This window comes from Lissotriton helveticus, chromosome 4_1 (assembly GCF_964261635.1).
Source record: "Lissotriton helveticus chromosome 4_1, aLisHel1.1, whole genome shotgun sequence".
Lineage (NCBI taxonomy): Eukaryota > Metazoa > Chordata > Amphibia > Caudata > Salamandridae > Lissotriton > Lissotriton helveticus.
Window position 1 is genome coordinate 1,632,938,364 of NC_136063.1, and position 20,430 is coordinate 1,632,958,793.

Below are 20,430 nucleotides of genomic sequence, written 5' to 3' on the forward strand. Positions count from 1 at the left end.
GGATCTTGGCATCTCAGCGCCTTGTGGTGTCAGTCAGAAAATATTGTTGCGCTGCCTTTGGCCCCATTCGCACATCAGTCCGCTACTGACACCATCTCACAGGCCAATAGGGCGCCCCACGCCGACTTTTACCACTGTACGATGGCCACACCAGTGGCACAACTTGCTAGACATCACCTCGGTGCCATCCGAATCTTGGCATCTCAACGCCTAGTGGTATCTTCCATACAGAAAATCTTGTTACGCTACCTTTGGCCCCATTCGCACATCGGTCCGCAACTTAGACATCACCTCGGTGCCATCCGGATCTTGGCATCTCAGCGCCTTGTGGTGTATTCTCTTCAGAAAATATTGTTGCGCTGCCTTTGGCCCCATTCGCACATCGGTCCGCAACTTAGACATCACCTCGGTGCCATCCGGATCTTGGCATCTCAGCGCCTTGTGGTGTCTTCTACTCCGAAAATATTGTAGAAAATATTGTTGCGCTGCCTTTGGCCCCATTCACACATCAGTCCGCTACTGACACCATCTCACAGGCCAACAGGGCGCCCCATGCCGACTTTTACCATTGTACGATGGCCACACCAGTGCCACAACTTGCTAGACACCACCTCGGTGCCATCCGGATCTTGGCATCTCAGCGCCTAGTGGTGTCTTCTATTCCGAAAATATTGTTGCGCTGCCTTCGGCCCCATTCACACATCGGTCCGCTACTTACGCCATCTCACAGGCCAACGGGGCGCCCCACGCCGACTTTCAGCATTGTAGGATGGCCACACCAGTGCGGCAACTTACTAGACACCACCTCGGTGCCATCCGGATCTTGGCGCGTTGTGCTGCCTTCGGCCTATTCGCACATCGGTCCGCTACTGACGCAAACTCACAGGCCAACGGGGCGCCCCACGCCGACTTTCAGCATTGTTGGATGGCCACACCAGTGCGGCAACTTACTAGACACCACCTCGGTGCCATCCGGATCTTGGCGCGTTGTGTTGCCTTCGGCCTATTCGCACATCGGTCCGCTACTGACGCCGCCTCACGTGCCAACGGATTTTCTACGCTTTTTATACCCTATGCCGCATAACAGGTCATGTGACTTGTTTATAAAACTTTTCATTGGTTCATTTTACTTTTGGTTTCCTAATGATGGAAGGCTTGATCATATGACCTAAAAATAACACTTTTCATTGGATGAAAACTTTTTTTTTTCCCAAACGATGAAAGCCCCACCTTGTTTCTGGATGTTTCACACTGAAGCTGGCGTCACCATGAAAGCACCACCATCTCGTGGCTCCGTCGTGGTCATTCCGCGAGCAATCATGGCAGCCGCTCCCCACCAGAAGCCTGCAGGAGTCGGGGCCCCCAAAACTTTTGTTGAATCCTCAAGGCGGAGGGGACGCTTTCGAGAATGGGGTCCAAGACCTAGCAGACAAGCGTCCGATTTCCAAGGTGTCCCAGGGCCATTTCAGTGGACCAGGCCCAAAAAGAAAAGAGCCTGCCGCCATTTTGAGAGTCCTGTGGCAGCCGCCTATCGCTGCACCGCAAGAGTGGGCGCAACTCAGCTGAATTGCGGCTTTTGACACAGTGGACCAAAAGCGGACGCAATGGCAACTGAAATGGTAAAGGGGCGCCCCACTACAACAGACGAGACTCCACCTGGAGAGGCCCGTTCACGCCGCCCCCCCCCCCCCCCGGGGCGCCCCACGCCGTTATTCGGAGCAGCATTGTAGGATACCAAAACCAGTGCGGCAACTTACTGGACATCACCTTGGTGCCATCGTTCTGCTGCCTTGGAACTATTCGCACAACAGTTTGCTACTGATGACCCACCCCCCGCGACGCCCCACGCCGGATGCCGAAATCAGTGCGGCACCCAGGCAACATCACCTGGGTGCCGTCCAGAAATCTGGACGTTGTGCTGCGTTGGGACTATTCGCACAGCCGACCGCTACTTCGTTGTTTTTCCCTAAAAATGTTTATATGTTTTTACTGTTTTTGTTTTGTTGTATATATTTATAAGTTATTACAGTTTTATAATCTTACTACTTTGTTGGAGTGCTATATATTTTTAATGTGACACATAATTGTAAAAACTTTGATGTACAAAGAGTCATCCCTGGAATCTTCCGCTTCAGGCTCGGTCCCCTCCCCAATCACAATACAGGATGGTTTTCAGATAGTAGGAACGCGTGTGCTGTGACGGATCTCATCGAGTGTGGGCCTTGATCTACTATAACTCCTTTGAAGAGGGGTGATTCTTTACAGCTGGGGCCATAAACTACATCTGCAGGGCTAGCTGATAGCCTAGGACCGGCCTGGACAATCGGACACAGAGGAAAAGGAGTGTCAGAGGGTGCGGTAGTGAATAGGGCGAAAGGGAGGTGTCGGGCGGGCACAGGGTGTGATTCTCAGGGAAGAGCAGCGCAGATGGGGGGAGGTTTATTACCCATGCATAAGACAGAGAACGAGGGTGACCAGTGCCTGGGGGAGATGCTTGCGAGGGTGGGGAGCCATGCTAAGGATCGACAGCGTGCAGAGAGTGGGTCTGGTCAAGGCATCTAAAATGACTGCCGTGCACGACAAAAGTGTGGCATTTGAAAAAAGGCAAGATGGCGCAGACAATGTTTTTCAACACTTCCTGATTTCCTTCGAATCGAACGTTAACAGACGTTGGGGCATATTACCAAAGTTAAGCGATATTTATCCCTAACGATGCTTACCAACGAATTTTTTACCGCTAAGCATCGTCAGAAATTATCGCAGATAAACCTTGCTATTATCAAGGTTTATCGCAAATGCCATAAAAAACGACCGCAATGCATTAATATCGCTGAAAACTCAGCGATATTCATGCATTACCGAGCTAATGCTCTTAGCCATGTTATCCACCTCCCATTGGATAACATGGCTAAGAACTGCTCAGGGCAGGTGGTAGCTTTTGGAGATCTCCAAAAGTTGGTAATAGGAGATAGCGATGTTAGCGACTGTTTCCAGTCGCTAACATCTTGGCATGCCCACTTTGCATGTCATTAGTGATAAATATCACTGACATGCAAAGTGGGGCCCAAGATGGTCACTATCTCCTACTAGCGGTCGCTAACTGGTGTGAGCAACAGCTAGGTAATACAGAGATAATTTTATCTCCGCGAAGCGGAGCGCTGTTACAGATATATATCTTTTTTTGAACGTTAATTTCTCAAAATCCACTGAAGCACATATATTGAGACCTAGCAAAGGCACATCGAGCTACCAGTCCCTACAATTTTGCCAAGTTTCGTGCAAATCCATTCAGTCGTTTTATTATTATTATTTTATTTTTTGCCCTGCGGGGCCCTTTTAAAACCTCCACATCAAACCTAGGGGGTCAGGGAGGATCTACTATGCCCCCTTATGGTCATTTGCTCCTTCGCTTTGGCCTCCTCTTGTCTCTCGATCCTACCGAGAGACAAGATGGCGGCCGCTACGGACTGTTTGGAATGTTTACAGACGCCGGAGAACCAATCAGCTTCGCAAAGCTCCGTTACGCGAAAAGTACGCGAAGCGGAGCGCTGTTACAGATATATATCTTTTTTTGAACGTTAATTTCTCAAAATCCACTGGAGCACATATATTGAGACCTAGCAAAGGCACATCGGGCTACCAGTCCCTACAATTTTGCCAAGTTTCGTGCAAATCCATTCAGCCGTTCGATTATTATTATTATTATTATTATTATTTTTTTTTGCCCCGCGGGGCCCTTTTAAAACCTCCACATCAAACCTAGAGGGTCAGGGAGGATCTACTATGCCCCCTTATGGTCATTTGCCCCTTCGCTTTGGCCTCCTCTTGTCTCTCGATCCTACCGAGAGACAAGATGGCGGCCGCTACGGACTGTTTGGAATGTTTACAGATGCCGGAGAACCAATCAGCTTCGCTTCACAAAGCTCCGTAACGCGTAAAGTCCGCGAACCGGAGCGCTGCCTGGTCCGCTGTTACAGATATATATCTTTTTTTGAACGTTAATTTCTCAAAATCCACTGGAGCACATATATTGAGACCTAGCAAAGGCACATCGGGCTACCAGTCCCTACAATTTTGCCAAGTTTCGTGCAAATCCATTCAGCCGTTCGGGCTAAAAGTGAGGCCAACCGCCCTATGGAAAACTCAATGTTAAAAACACGTTTTGGGACCCCCCTTTTTTCTCGGCCCCCCCTTGACGAACCCCCCCCCAAATTTTCAGGGGCTGCTCAGAAACAAAATGTTCCATTTTCTGAAAATTTCAGCCAATTCCTTCCACAAACGCCAAAGTTATTAGACATAGAATTTTCAAAAATCCCATAGAGAAAAAATCCTAACTATATATACCTACTGGCGACCGCCAGTAGGTAATGTATGTATGTATGTATGTATGTATGTATGTGCATGCTTCATGTGGCCACATTGAAAACAGGACTGGGACTCCCCAATAGCCTTCAGCTGAAATTTTTCAAGTGTAACCAGATGCAGTAGCCCTCATAGTGCATCCTGTTTGATGTGGTCCATCTTTGCAAAGTTGCATTTCTTCCTCCAATGGAGCAAACCTTGCTAACAGTTAATTTCTTTCAGATATTCATTATTGTGAAAGTCAGTATGGCACACATTCTGTCATGGCCACTACTAGCATTGTGATTAAAAAAGGTTCACTATTCTTTATTTACTGTGTTTCCAATCAAGGTATACATTACTTTTTTTTCATAATTCATACAGGAACTGGAACGGCAAAAGCATGCATGCAGTGTTTTCCAGCATAAATTGGATGAACTTAAAGAAGGCATTCGACAGAGAGATGAACTGATAGAGGTATGTATTCCTTTACATATGTACAACAAATCCAAGATTTGTCGCAGTGGATATAGGTGAAGCAGTAAGTACAACAGTAATGGTTGCCTGAAGAACAGTATCCAAGATATTTCAACATTTCAGGAATACTCTTAATTAAACATAGAGTTCATCAGTGTTAAGATGAAGAGTTGTGTATTGGGAAAGAAAGTGAGTGGTAGCTTAATATCAAAACAAATTTAGTGTTTTCTATTCAACCATTTAATTTGTATCCATCATGTAAAATGGTCCACTTCACACACTGCATTTCACTCACACTTTTCAGCAGCAGTGTACCAGTTAACTTTCATGGGAATAAAGGAACATGCCCCAAATCTATAAATGCAGAGTACAAAACTTGGTATCAAATTGCCATTGCCTTATCGACCATAATCTCCGGTGTTAGCCTATTCTCATCAGTGAGGAGGTTGTAACATTAGTTTGGGTCTAATAGAGCATATATCTTCATTGCCCGGTTTCCTATTGATGTATATCTTTGAGTAAAATGTGCCTGAATAATCAAGATGGACACATTTCAGTTTTCCAGTGTTGTTTCTCTTACCTTTTTAAATTATTTTTAAAATATGGGAGAACGTACTCAAATAACAAAGGCATAAAGTTTTGATCACAAAAAATGTATTATCATTGATAATTTGCTGTATCAACCTATTTACTATTTGTATGGTACATGAGTTAATGATCAGCCTTCAAGGAGACATATACAATGATTTTTTAGCTTACTTATCACTGTCGGAGCAAAGTTTCTTAGAGAACAAACTCCACAGGGATTTTGACATGAAAATTGTCAGATGATTCTGTGCTGCACTGAATAACAGCCGCATGCATGTCGTATCTGGGTTAAATGTAACATTCAAATTAAGATCCTTCTGGCAACAACACGCTTATTTTTTCTTTTAGAGCTGTCGTAAAAAGGTCTTTTTAGATCATTTTGCCCCAGAACAGAAATTAAGTATATGTACATGTCCAGTGAAAGATGATAATGTGAAATCTTTTTTACCAAATATAGAAACTTACTTTTATCTAAACTTTCTATATTTCTGGAGACCAATGGATTGATTTGGGCTTAACTCTAAAGGTAGCCATGCTCAAACATTAGCTTTGTTTTAATTGCATTCTACCACTGTCCCATAAATATTTCCTACTGTTCCCCCCTGATTCTACTCCTTATTTTATAAACGGCTGTTACGAAGGGCCATATGTTCGAACACATTTTCCCATAGACACAGAATGGGTAAAACCCTTAGCTACATCTGGCCCTAAATTAATTGCATAGTCATGATAGTGACATACGTATTTCTGTTGGAAAAGAACTGTTGCTTTCACCTTAACCTCCAGCCTAGTTATTAGCTGCAATATTAATTATTAATTTCTCCAGTATTGAATCTTTTATAGATTCACATGCTTGAATCTTCCCCGTCGTCATGGTGGGAGTCCCACAGTAACTTAAGAAATAGCAGTAATACAACATCACCATAGACCTCCGTAGAACCGAAAACTCACTTAAGTAACTTTTCAGCTGCATTTCAAACATCCAAACATCAGCCAATCACAGCTGAGACCTCAGAGTTCCCTTCCCCACAGAGCCACAATACCTCAGATTTCTTACCGCACGTCTTGTGATAGGGAGTCTCCCTGAGCTCTGCTGAGTTACAGTATTTTCTTCTCAACTTTTGACCTCCAGGCTCCGCTTTAGCTACTCTCAGGGTATTTCTTGGACTTTATACTTTTGACCTTCCTGCTTTGTGGATGCCAAAGCCTAAAAAAGGGCTGTTTAGGCCCTGTAAAACCTGTGGGAAGTGTAGGCTAATCTCAGAAGACTCTATATATTGCCTCTACCCTGACCACAAATCCAGCGAATGCAAGTATTGCAACATTTTTTCAGCAAAAACACTCAAAGATAGGGAGGGTAGTTTGTTACTCTGGTTACAAAAGAGAAAGATTGCTTTAGATTCGGAGTCTGAAACTGAGGAAAAGGCTCATTCTTCCTCAAAGAAAAGAAAGGAGGGCAGACCCTCTTCACATTATGGGGATTCAAAGAGATCTAAGTCCCAGGGCAAATCTGAGCCTAAACACTACAAGAAACCTTAGTCAGAGGCTTCAAAACTCTTTAGCTCCTGTGTCTGCTGCTCTGACTCCTCTCAGAGACCAATCTTCTCGACCGTCGACGTTGAAGATTCCACACACCTCAAGAAAACCAGAGGTTCCTGCACCATCAACGGCTCGTCGACTACGACGACGGTCAAGAAGACGTTGTCGACACAGCCTTCACAGTCTACGAGAATTTCACCATCAACCACAGGTTTGTTGACAGTTCCAGCGACAATGTCCCAGCAAACGAAGTCCGTCCACGGTACCACAGACGACTGCATCGACGGTTAAACCTTTGGTGAGCCCAGAGGGAAAAATCAGTCTTTCAGCCCAGGCAAATTCAGGATTTCTCCAAAGTATCTCCTTTACCTCCCGCTCGCCTTCTGGACGCCTAAGCGACAGAGGGTAAAGGTATGTTTATCCCTGCATACAGTCCATTGCAGTTAAGAGTCAAGTGCCAAGATTCTGATGATGAGGACATTGAGGGCTATGATCCATTTTCTTATCTGGCAGGGGAATTTTCTTTCGCAGAAAGAGACACATCCGTCATGCAGAGGCAAGATTCCTTCTAGGAACGTTATCCTTACGATGACAAAGAAGAGGAGTGTCATCAGTTTAGGGAACCATCAATGAACTTTCCAGTGTCTCTGGTGTCTGATCTCTGTCACATGCTTAATGACTATTTCAGGTGCTTTCTAGACGCAAATGCTCCTCAGAGGCCTTTACCAGCTCAAGAGGTACCCACTATTCTTCCGGGCCAAAGTACTCCCAAATCCTTCCTCCTCCTATAGTCATCACAGAGGACACTCCGGATGCTCAGACAGAAGAAGGTGGGATACAAACAGACACAGATGCCCATGATGAATGGGATGACTACATAGACCCTATGCCACCATCTCCTAACCCTTCTGCTGTGGATTCCCCTCCGGCAGATATCAGGGGATTTTATGATCTTCTAGAGCATGCCTCTAAATGTTTTGATTGCCAATGCCAACTACACAGACTGGGTGTTTTCTATATAATTTTAAAGCAGGCACTTAGCGTTCAGTGAGAGCAATTCCTATAATCAACTTTATATGGCAAGGAGGGCTATAGTTAATGAAGACACCTGCCTCAGTTCCAGCTGTTATTCCAAAACTGCATGCCTCATTGGTCACCCAAGGCTGGACTCTGTGATCATGCAAGCAGCTCAGAGAAGAGCCACGAATCCAGCATCTCCCTACAGTGCCCCACCGGACAAGGAGGTTTGTCGCCTCGACAATATTCGAAAGAGGTTCTCGTCTCTGGCGGCGCATTCCATTAGAGCCTCTAATGCCATGGCCGTTTTGGAGAGATATGACCAGCAGATGAGGTCGAAAGAGGCAAAAGCTATTCTTTTGGAGGGAGAAAGAGCGACTTTGGAGCTCATTGTGATAGCTATGGACGTTTCATCCACTGCACTTCGGCAAATGGCAGGAGCGGTGGTTCTGCTTCACATGGGATGGCTAAAAGCAACCACCTTTCGTCCAGAGGTCCAAGCCAAGCTTTTAGACATGCCTTTCGATGGGGAGTGCTTGTTTGGAAAGCACATAGACGAGGAGCTACAATTTATTACGATGGATACAGTTAAAGCCTTAGGCAATCTCCAGCGTTGCTTTCGATCTTTTTGGGCTAGAGGTCCCGTCCCCAATTTCAGCAGTTGTACCAGCCATATCCGCAGATTACCTACCAGCCATACAACGGGTCCTTCTAGTCCAACACCGCTCACACTTATTCAAGACCAGCAGGACACAAGAGGCAGCAACTGGCTGGAAAGTCCCAAGACTCCAATAGGAGACCATGTAGCTCATCAGGCCCCTGCTACTATAGGCCTACACCCTGATCTAGTCTTCTCCGCATCCTTTCAGAAATATAACTCCATTTCTTCAGACAGATGGGTTCTAGATATCTTCCAACATAGCTACTCACTAGAATTCATTCAGCATCCTCCAAATGTTCCACCATGCATCGTTCTGCTCTGTCACTTTCTAGATCTCAAAAAGGAAATCAATTTGCTTGTTCTCAAACAGGCCATTGAGGAAGTACCCCTCAACCAGCAAAACTCTGGGTTTATTCTTACTTCTTTCTCATCCAAAAGAAAAATGGGGGAAATGGAGCCATGTCATGGACCTCAGAATGCTGAACAAGTTCAAGTCAATCTTTCAGGGTGATCTCTCTTCAGAAGATTCTTCTTCTCATGGAAAAAGGGGATTTTCTGGCTTTGTTCGATCTCCTCGATGCCTATTTTCATATGTTCAAAGTGACAGGGCGCCATTACCAATTCAAAGTGCTTCCATTTGGTTTAAAGTCCACTCCCAGGGCGTTCACAAAGTGAATGGGACCAATAGCAGCCTTCTTAAAACGTTCAGGTCCCCAGTGTTCCCACACCTGGACGATTGGCTCATAAAGGCTCTGTCTTTGCAAGCGACAGAAATTTCAACGAGAGCCTTTCTGGTTCAGTTCCAGTCACTAGGTCTTCGCATCAATCTGGGAAAATCGTCCACTATCCCTGCCAAATTGTTGGTCTTTCTGGGTGCACGTCTCAACACGGACCTGGGCAAGGCCTTTCCCACTCAGGAAAGAATAATGCAGATTCTGGATACAACAAAGCTTCTTTAAACAAAAAGGTTTGTTTCTGTGAGGCAGTACGAGTCCTTGCTGGGGATGATGTCCTCTGGCACCCCGCTCATTCCCAATTGCCGACTTCACAATGCGACGCTGCAGGAACAGCTCGATGCGCAGTGGGTTCAGTCTCAAGGGTCATTCAACAACAATGGTTTGCATTTCAGCATCAATGACGGCTGCTATGGCCTGGTGGATGGTCAAGGACAACCTGTCGCAAGGTCTCTTTCCTCCACTCTGCCACAGCTGGTGATGACCTCTGATGCGTTGATGGACAGATGGGGGGGGGCTCACCTTCAAGAATTACAGGTTCACAGCAAGTGGTCCAAACAGGAATAGGAGTGTCGTATAAACATTTTGGAGCTCAAAGCAGTATTTTTAGGCCTTATGGCTTTTTTGCCTCGGCTCAAAGGTGCATCAGGTCAGACAACACTATGACAATGTTTTACCTCTGAAAGCAGGGCGGAACGAGATCTTGAGCGCTTTCCCTTCGTGCTCAACAAATATGGGAATAGCTCCTTGTCAACCACATCTCCTTGTGCATGGAGCATGTGCCAGGGATTCACAACGAGAAGGCAGACTCTCTCAGCAGGGCCTCCAAACAGTGCCACAACATACATTTGAAGGACATTTTTCAATCCTGGGGTTACCCAACATTGGATCTGTTCGCTACGTTCCTCAACAAAAAGTGTCCTTTTTTTGCAAGCAGACATCCTCATCAAAATTCATGGGAAGATGCCTTCCAGTTTCCTTGGACGTAGATGTTCCCCTATGAATTTCCCCCGTTTTGTCTCATTCCTCGAGTACTTCAGAAAATGAAGTAAGAGCCTTGTCGGATCATTCTCATTGCTCAAGGTTGGGTAAGACAGGTTTGGTACACCAAGCTGCATCACCTATCAGAGTGTACTCCGATTCTCTTCCCTCCAAAGGAGGATCTGCTCTACATGAACCAGGGTCAAGTGGTTCATCCACAAATTCCCTCTCTTCATTTGTCTGCTTGGCTTCTCGCCACGCTGAATTTGGGGATTTGAGGCTTTCCAAGGAGTGTACGAAGATACTGCAGAAGTCTCGAGCTCCGTCTATGTTGAAATGTTAAACGGATAAGATTCTGTGCTTGGTGTATCTCACAAGCATTGCATCCATTCTCATCTCTGGAGCAGGTGCTGCCGTATCTCTTGCACTTAGCCCTGATTTTGCTTTCTCACTCTTCCATAGGAGTTCACCTTGCTTCAATTTCTGGGTATAGAAGATGCTCAAATCAAACTTCTCTGTGGTCTAACCGACTCGTCAAAGAATATATGAAGGAACTTTTTAGAGCTTTTCCGTCTGTTATGCCTCCTACAGTTTTGTACAAACCAACACTAATTTCCTACAGTTTTGTGGCAATTAAAAAACCGTTCTGTCACAACTGATGCATCCTCCCTTTGAATCAATGCACAAATACAATTTAAAGTACCTTTCCTGGAAAGTGGCTTTGCTCTTGGCCATTCGGTCAGCTGGACGTATCAGTGAAATCCAAGCTCTGACTATAAAAGAACCGTATCTGCAGTTTTTGCCGGACAGGATTATCCTATGCACTCACCCTTATTTTATACCTAAGATGCCTTCTACCGACCACCTCAATGAACCGATTGTTTTACCAACGTTCCTTCCTAATGCATCCTCCGCGACGGAAAGGGCGTTTCATTCTTGGGACATTAAACGTTGTTTTAAGTTTTATCTGCAAAGAATGGAGACCTTCTGTAAATACTCTCAGCGACTGATCTCTTTCTAGGCACCCAGGAAAGAACAAGCCTTGACACGGGCCAGCATTGCTCATTGGGTCACCTCCACAATTTCTTTCTATCATGAAAAAGCTGCTGTCCGCTTCTTGCTAAAGCACAAGCTCTCTGTACTAGGAAAGTGGCGACTTCCTCTGCTCTGTTTGCGGGAGCATCCCTAGTGGACAGTTGCAGGGCAGCAACGTGGGCGAACGCTCACACATTCACAAAGTATTACTGCCTTGATGGTTGGAAAAGGGCAGATATCACTATTGGACAAGCTACACTCCGAGACTCTTTGCCTTAGGTAGGCGGCTTTTAGCCTTCTATGTTCTTTACATGCGGTTTGTAAATTTTGTATGCTTATTATTCTCTTTTTAGTTTCTGATGCTACAAGTTTACGTCATGGTGGGATGGTTCTCCAGTTTTTTACTGCTTACTAGTCTGATTCAAGCATGTGAATCTATAAAAGATTCAATACTTGAGAGAAAAACAAGTTACTTACCTGTTCAGTGTGGTTCTCCAGTATTGCTATCTATTATAGATTTTTGTGATTTTTATTCTGATTGTTCATTTGACCAATTGTAAAAACTTTGCGTAGAGCTTTAAATGTATTGTCATTTAAACTCGCAAGAACAACTTACCTAAGCAGTGAAAATATTTTTGAGAAAGTGGATAATTCATGGTATTTATTATATGTTAGTAAGTGGCAATAAACTGACTGTAACCTGCGTTATAAAAAATTATCTTTCAGCAGAAGCTCTTAGCTGACAATATTTTAAGTTCTGTAAATTTTAAACAAAAACATTTTAAAAAACACTGTGTGCTTGGCGTGCACTTTACAACAAGGTCTCCCCTCCCCACCCCCCCCAAATAAAAATGTGTGCGAAAAGAAAAGGGGGCTTGGGGGTGTCCCACTCCTCCCCCCCCCCCCAACACAAACGCACCATGTTTTAAATGCGCATAGTTTTTATTTACAGATGTGGGCACAACGTGGAAAGTGTCTGCATATTGTTTCTGTGTGAATTTAAAATTAGGAGTGTCTCGAGCCATGGAACGCATGCACCATACCTTTGTTCTCTTTGATTGTCGCGTGCAGTTTCTTACGTCCATATCGGATTTGCACTGTGTTCTTCTGTGAAGTTTTCACCTCTCGCATGCTGCTTTGCAACGTTATGAAGCGCGTCTTGCCTGCAAGCCACCCGGCGTGGCCGTCACTACGTGCCGCAGTCTTGTGACTGGAGGCGTTTTACAGTAGTGTGCTCAAAAAATACAAACCACATCACTTTGAGCGTGTTACAATAAAGCTTCAACATGGGCAGTTGGTAACCGGTCACAATGCAGAGTTTGTGTGGGCACTCCATGTTCAAAATTAAAAAAAGGACTAGGGGACTGAGATAACCATTTAGCAAGAATATGCCCTTACCATGCTTGAATTTACAGCAAAAATTGTTGTAAATGTATATGTGGTAAAGGAATATTCGTGGTAAAGGTTATGCGTGGTAATGAAATTCGCGTTGTAAAGGCATGCGTTGCAACGGAATGCATTGTAACATCTTACAACCTCCATGCACATCTGTTCTGAAGAGCATGAATGATACACAGTACTTACATAGCTGCTACTCAAGGTATAGTTGCCTTTACTAGCTGTTGAAGAAACAAAGTGATCCAGACCTCTAACGTTAAATTTTTGGTGGCAAACGGAAAGTAAATATATTGGCTGACTACAACCTGGAAGGGAAGGTCTTTGCAGCAAGAGAATTCTTGCCATGGGAAAGGTCCTGGCAGCTTCCCAGATATTTCCTTCATAGGTAAAGCAGGAAGTAAACCTCCTCTTGGGCACCCCAAAAAGTATTTGAAAGGAATATTTAAAGAAAAGCCATACAGTGCCATATTCAGCCTATCATGAGCTATACCCTAATCTTGATGCTGACACCTTTTGTGCAGTTTGAGGCAAATCTAGTTATGTGGCATTTGTTTTTCCAGCTCTATAAATCCCACATATGTATGTGAAAAGTAAGAGTGGTGAAGGGCTTCTCTCAATACCCAAGCCATTCTACAAAAAAAAAGAAAATCTCCTCCTAAGGTACACAATTATATTTCATTCCCACGGCGAAACAGCTTACACCCCCCTCCAGATATCTTCAGCATGTTTGAGAAAGTCCTTATAATGAAAGGAAACTGTACTACTTTTATGAGAAATATAGCTGCAGCCTAAAGCACCTGACTCTCTTGTTGTCTCCAACACCTGTAATTCACAGGCTGCCAGTGATACTCCACCTACTGATAAGGAAAGTAAGCTCATTGGTGCCTCTAGCAAAGGATAGCTGCGCAGTCCACCAATGACTGGTGTATTGCTAACACCATGGGGTTATTGGACAGATATGATCGTACCCACGGGGACGAAATGGAGGTGCTTCTCCAGCACCTCCAAAAGGAGCATTAAAAGAAAGAGCAAGAGCTTGTAGCTAAAGGCAAGCTCATTTCTAATACCTCCATTAGGTGAACCCTTGACTCTGCCTGCACTGCTGTAAGGACCATTTGTTGTGTTACCATGCCTGGCTGTACATATCTTGCTGTAAGCCAGAGGTTCAACAAAACTTTTGAATGTCCCTTTTGATAAGGAACATCTTTTTGGTCCACAGGTTGACCAGGCTCTTGAGAAGATGAAAAAAGGACACAGAGATTGCAAAGTCCTTTGGTGCATTACAAACACCAAGTCCCCATCGTCTCTCCTCCGATAGTGCTGGTGCAAAAACATGTTCTGATGCCTCTTCCTCATACCACAGAGGTCAGAATTACCAGTCCTCTCCCAGAGGCTATTACAGAGACACAAACGGGCGACAACTCGAGAGGTAGATGCAAATGTGCTTCACCACATGGTGCTGCACCCATCACAAAAACAATGATTTTTTTTCTCCTTCCCCCCGATCATCCCACACCTGTCAGACCGATTGCAACAGTTTCTCCCCATTCCGTGATCCGTAACATCGGATCAGTAGGTGTTGGACATTATCCAACATGGTTATTGTCTGAAGCTCATCGACCCACTTCTAAACATTCCACCTCGCTCTCACAGGCTCTCTCTGGAACACCAAACATTACTCAAACAAGACAGGTTCTTTTCAAAGGAGCTATAGAAACTGTCTCTCTTTAACATCATGGGTCAGAAATATACTCCCGTGCTTCCTAATATCCACAAAGGATGGATCTTTGCAGCCAGTATTAGATCTGCTGCCCTTAAATCATTACATCCTGTACAAGCATTTCCATATGGACACTCTTAGAGACCTGATCCCAATTCTACAGCAAGGCCACTTTCTCTCAACCCTAGATTTAAAGGACACCTATTTTCACATTCAAATATATCCAGCACTGCGCACATTTCTCAGATTTGTGATAGCAGGCAAACATTATCAATTCAAAGTCCCCCCCTCTTCTGCCCCCCATTGGGCTGACTACTGCACATTGAGTATTCGCCAAATGCCTAGTAGTGGCAGCAGCACATGTACGCAGACACAACATCCATGTCTTCCTGAATCTCAACGACTAGCTTATCAAAGCCAGGACTCTTCTGTAGTGTCAACAACACACTCCAAGTACTATAAACCTGCTCCATCAGCTAGGCTTCACCATCAATTTCCAAAAATCTCATCTTCAGCCTTTACAGATTCAACCATATCTGGTAACTATCCTAAACACACAACTGGGATTAGCCTCTCCCAGTACAGCAAGTATCCAACATTTCCAAACACTTATCCCACAGTTCCAACCCAACCAACAATTGACAGTAAGAACTGTCATGCATCTATTAGGAATGATGGCATCATGCATCACCGTAGTTCCTCATGCAAGACTACATGTCCGCTTCAGAAATGTCTAGTGGTTCTGTTAATTCCAGTGAAAGACTTTCACTGGAATTAACAGAACCCCCAGCCGCTGTAGACGGAGGAGCAGGGAGGCCAGCTTCTTTTATTCAGATGTAATAGCAATCGCGACCATCAAAAATTAGCCAATGAAGCATATTTAGCACGCGGCTGCGGCGATTACACAAGGAATGTCATTGTGCATATGTATCCAATAGTGCACACATCTTCTGGTGGCCCCTCCGATACAGTGAAAATTGAACGAACCTGATATTTGAGATAAAGGTACTCTCTATCGTATCCCGAATACTTGGGACGTCAGTATCTGTGTATGTGGACCCAAACCAGGACACATCTACATTTGTCATTACAAAATATCGTGAATTGAATAGCTGAGATACTTATCACAACGTACAATTGAAGAAACTGTCCTGATGAAGGTTTTTTAAACCGAAACGCCGCGTCGACTTGTGTTCTTTTGAACATATAAAAAAAAAAAAATTGTGTATATCATCATGTATTTGTAGTATTATTTTGTATAAGAAATTTGTTTTTAAATGTATGAAAATGTGTAATAAACTTATGTTTATTTTTTATAAAAAAAGATTCTGATATTGTTTGCTTCTTGTCACATATGAAATCGGTATCATCTTTGACGTCAGTATGAACATAATTGATATGATAGTATGATGTTGTGTAAACTTAATCATTTGGAATACCCATTGTGATTTCTAGTGGTTGTGTCCAGTAATTGAATTTGCTGAGTGGGTACCCAATTCTGTAGGAACCCCTTTCCATTGTCACTCTCTAACTTGGGGACACTGTAACACGTTTTCTTTTCTTCTTTTACTGCCATCTTACCTCTTCATCAATTTTTGATTTTGACTTCGGATTTAGCAAGAACCAATCGATAGCCTTGAGAAAGTCTGAATACTGATTAGTACAGACGAAACACGTGTTGACTGTGTCTGAAAATCAATAAAAAGCATGTTTTCTACAGAAGTTTTGTGGACTACTCTTCATGTCCTGGGCAATATTGGATTGCCATGTATAACTTGAAGATTGTTTGGATTGATTTATTTAATTTGGATTAATATAGGTCCATGTATACTGTTTCTCGTTTTTTTGACCGGTTTACATTGATGATGGGTGTGCTGTATTAGCTTATTTTCCTGTTATTTATTCGCAAGTTGTTGTTTCAACTTGCAAATAGCACTCTTGAGTGGTGGGTGCTCATAGCTAGCAAAGCACCCCGCTGTACTTACAGCAAACAATTTTATTATTCACACCATTGACTTTGTCTACACGATAATTGTTCATGTTTGATGTGTGATTTTTCCCTTTTAGGGAACACTACTACCCTCTCTTGTAATTGTACATTTACAACTCTCTGGCCTTTTGTACCCTTCCATGCGATTACATCTCGCCGCAGTGGCTGCCTATCTACAAAAGGGCAACACTTCTCTTTGTTTAAAGTACCAGTCATCAAATCTTTTATGGAAGACATTAAGAGAGTGATTCCACCTTGGGTTCCATGTGCACCTCCCTGGAATCTTAATATCGTTCTCACAAGACTTATGAGTCCATCATTTGAACCGCTACATAATTGTGCTCTCCCATTCCTGTCTTGGGAGGTCGCTTTTTTTAATTGCCATCACTTCACTTAGACGTGTTGGTGCACTCCAGGCACAAACCCTAGAAGAACAGATACTTTTTAAGGCATGGGCAAAGTGGGCTCTGGACCAGTGCCCCAGCCTTTCAGGCCAGCTCTGTTTTGCAGAGAGACTTAGCCTTATGACCTTGAGTAATTAACAAACAGATTGTTTTAAATACAGTTTTCCTTTGATTTATTTTTATTGTGGGTGATGTGCCTAGTATCCAATACGGACATTTTGCCAAGAAATGTTGTTTGTTGCATGCAAAATCCAGCTGCTGTGTTAAAATATTGAAAACATCATTATCCCTGAATATTAGTTGTAAACACATTTAGAATTTGGATGAGTGGGCTTGTGCATGGTCATTGACCTGGCAAGAGAGGGCATGAAAGAGCTAGTATTGAATCATAAATTCAAAACTGTTCCGAATAGGGGCCCCCAAAATATATTTGGCTCGTGGCCCCCTAAATCCTTAAGATGTCCCTGTAGAAGAACCCTTCTTCGAACTACACAGCAATGGGGTGGTTCTCCACTCCAGCTCAAAATCCCTTCTAAAGGTGGGTTCCCTTTCTACCTTAACCAATCAATTAAGTTTCCTGTATTCTTTCCTAAACCACTCAGTTGCGGAAAGAGCTCTTCCTACATTAGATGTCGAGAGCTCTGGTGTATTACAGTGACAGAACTAAAGATTTTCGAAAGACTAAACAACTGTTTGTTCCGATGGATAATTAAATGCATTCAAACATGCTATGTCAATGCCAAGACGACGTTACCAATGCCACCTACAGCCCATTCTACTCACAAAATAGGGGCTTCCTTCACTTCCCTAGGCAAAATCCCACTAGCTCATATATGTAGAGCAGCTACATGGTCTACACCACACACTTTCACTAAGCATAATTGTGTGGATGCCCTAGCATGCTAACAAACTGTGGTAGGTCAGACAGTGCTACATACACTTTTTCAAGCAATTGCAACACCCACAGGTTAGCCAGCGCTTTTGTAGGGCACTGCTTTACAGTCTATGCAAAGTATGTGTATCTACAACCATACATGCCTCGAACGGATTATGTTACCCTGAAAGCATCTGTACTTGGCATGTAGGGCTGTAGAGTCACATGCACCCACCCTCCTCCCCAGACACCTTTGCCTTTGCAGTTCCTTTTTTACCTTTACATATGCATGGATATCTTTATTGACACTTTCTTGTACTCCATTCTCACCCGCCTGTGGGAAAACAATCTAACAATGGTGTTGATGCCTATGCACACTATTACAAAGAGGAGGAGTAACTTTACTGAGTGATTCAAAAGACTTCTTTGAAGAAAAACAACTCGCACACATCTAGACCCAACACTAGATGGCAGGAGTTTGCAAAGCATGTGAATCTACAGCAGTACATGCCAAGAACAGATGCTTAAAGGGTAAGTAACATAACCCTTTCTCTACGTGGAAGTCATTGATGGAGGGTGGTGTTCCCTTAACTAAGTCTTGTCAACATGAAAGTGTGTTTCATTGAATTCATGATAGTTAAAGTAGTGCAGTCCCTCTTAGGAAAATGTAATTTAGTAGTCTTAACCTTGCTGCTCCTGCTAATGTTTTTATCAAACAGGACCCCTACAACTATACTCCTGTGGCAAAGCAATCAGTTGTACTTCATTAATGAATTGTCTCACCTCTTGAAGGTGTCATTTTGAGAATTCACCTCCCAAAAGTGTTCCTTTGAAAAATAAATGCAGGATATATATTACTATAATATAGCAACAGAAAAAGATGATGGTCGAAACGCTGAACATTGTCAAACATTAACCCCCTAGTCACAGATCTGGGTTAAATCTATCGTTTGTTGCTCACCATGCCACACCAATTTGGATTTAGCTATATGCAAATCAGTCTTGACCCTGCTCCCCATGGGAACAGTCCACCCTGAACTGCCTGGCCAAATCCACCCCGGACCGGAAAACAAGCATCCAGGACCTCTTTCTGGCTAGCTTGAATCCAGTGGCATAGCGAGCAAGGGACCGACGCCAGGGCATATCCTTTCAGCATTCTGTCCATCATCTTTTTGTATAGCTGGAGTTATACTATGTTCCATTCTTAATTGTCCCAGTGGATTTGTTTTTGGCCCGGTGACACCGCAAGGGAGTACAGGCCCCAGACACCAGTGGCTCAAATCGATCAGCATTATGCAGACATAACCACCCCTAAGGGACCACCTGGTGATACTACTAGTGACAGGGATCCGGATTTTTCATTTAATCTACTAGCGCTTCCAGGACCTGGCCAAATCAAACTAACCTTGGCCACACTGGGCTTCTCGAAGCAGTACTACACTTTAATATCCTGCCCAACGTTCCTGCTGTCTGCACCATACCACTCTAGGTCCCTCGGGAGTCCTCAAATTCCTAGTGATTTCCAGCTGTGCTAGAAAAATGGTCAGATCCTGGAAACCCACCTGTGGCCCTGGACCTAGCAGTGTGTGGAAACCAACTTATACTGTAAGAAATGGTCACAAATACATATTTTTTTATTTTGATCATAGTGACTGAAGTAGTTAGTCTCTTTTAGTGGAAATGTTGGAGATTAGGTTGGAAAGCTGTCACTGGTGACAGTAGTTAGTCCAAATTCCATCAATTTTTGAGCTGTCGTTATTTTCCTCTCTCTTTTGTTACTACTGACCTTAATTTTCCTCTTTCCTTTTCCTCTTCCTCTCTACTTCTTCTTCCCCTGTCTACTACAGGCAAATCAGCAAATGCAGCAGAAACTTGAATCCATTTCGAGGGAGGTATTTGACCTCCAGGAGACAGTTAATTGGAAAGATAAAAAAATTGGGGTATGAGAATAATCAGTCGCAGCGTTAGAACTGGCAGATGCAACCTTATTTATCAGTAGACTGATACACTTAGTTGGACGCCAGTGTGCACTATGCATCCTTTACAGTCCATGCCGTATGTCTAACCATGAGTATGTATTCAATGACCTCCTAACATTAGCTGTAAATATTCAAGATTCATTTTGCGTAATTTTAATAAAAATGTGGTGTACATCTTCATAAACGTTCCCACATTTTCTTTTGCATTGGCTTAGTTTTCAATTTTGTTGGGCTTGGCATCCGTCAAACCCTTGACCTCTGAATTAATCCAATCACCATTAATGCATCGAAGGACACTCTGCTGTCTGACTTGCCACAGTCATAAGGTTCACTGAGCCAGAATCTTTGCATATATTGAAAATTCTCTTACAGTGCTGAGCATAGCCTCTCACTTCCAACAATTATCTATTGTTATTCCTGCAGACGCCAATATACTTGCAAGTTCTCTTCATTCAAGTGAAGTAGATTAGCTTGTTTGTACAATGTGTAATATCAGTCTATTGATAAATAGCACGCATGACTGATTTAAAAAGTAATAATAATAATAAACAGTTTATTTTTCATAGTTTGAAATGCACGCATCCATTGCTTTTACATTTGTGAGTAAATCTTTTGAAACTAACACACAACTAATTTGCCTTTTTGTATATGATGGTCATTGTGATACACTTCCTTAATAGCATAGAATACGT

At 43.5% G+C, this 20,430-nt stretch overlaps 1 protein-coding gene across 12 annotated transcripts in view; it reads left to right on the forward strand.

Annotated features, from left to right (window-relative positions):
- The window catches only part of LRRFIP2 (LRR binding FLII interacting protein 2), a 387,303-nt gene that overhangs the window by 325,665 nt on the left and 41,208 nt on the right, over positions 1-20,430 (forward strand). For 8 of the 12 annotated variants that reach the window (XM_078688281.1, XM_078688282.1, XM_078688285.1 and 5 more), the window contains 2 exons: positions 4,726-4,818; positions 19,607-19,699. In XM_078688281.1, the coding sequence (XP_078544407.1) occupies positions 4,726-4,818; positions 19,607-19,699 (186 nt within the window). The remainder of the gene's footprint in view (positions 1-4,725; positions 4,819-19,606; positions 19,700-20,430) is intronic. The other 4 variants (XM_078688284.1, XM_078688283.1, XM_078688280.1 and 1 more) reach the window with 1 other exon arrangement.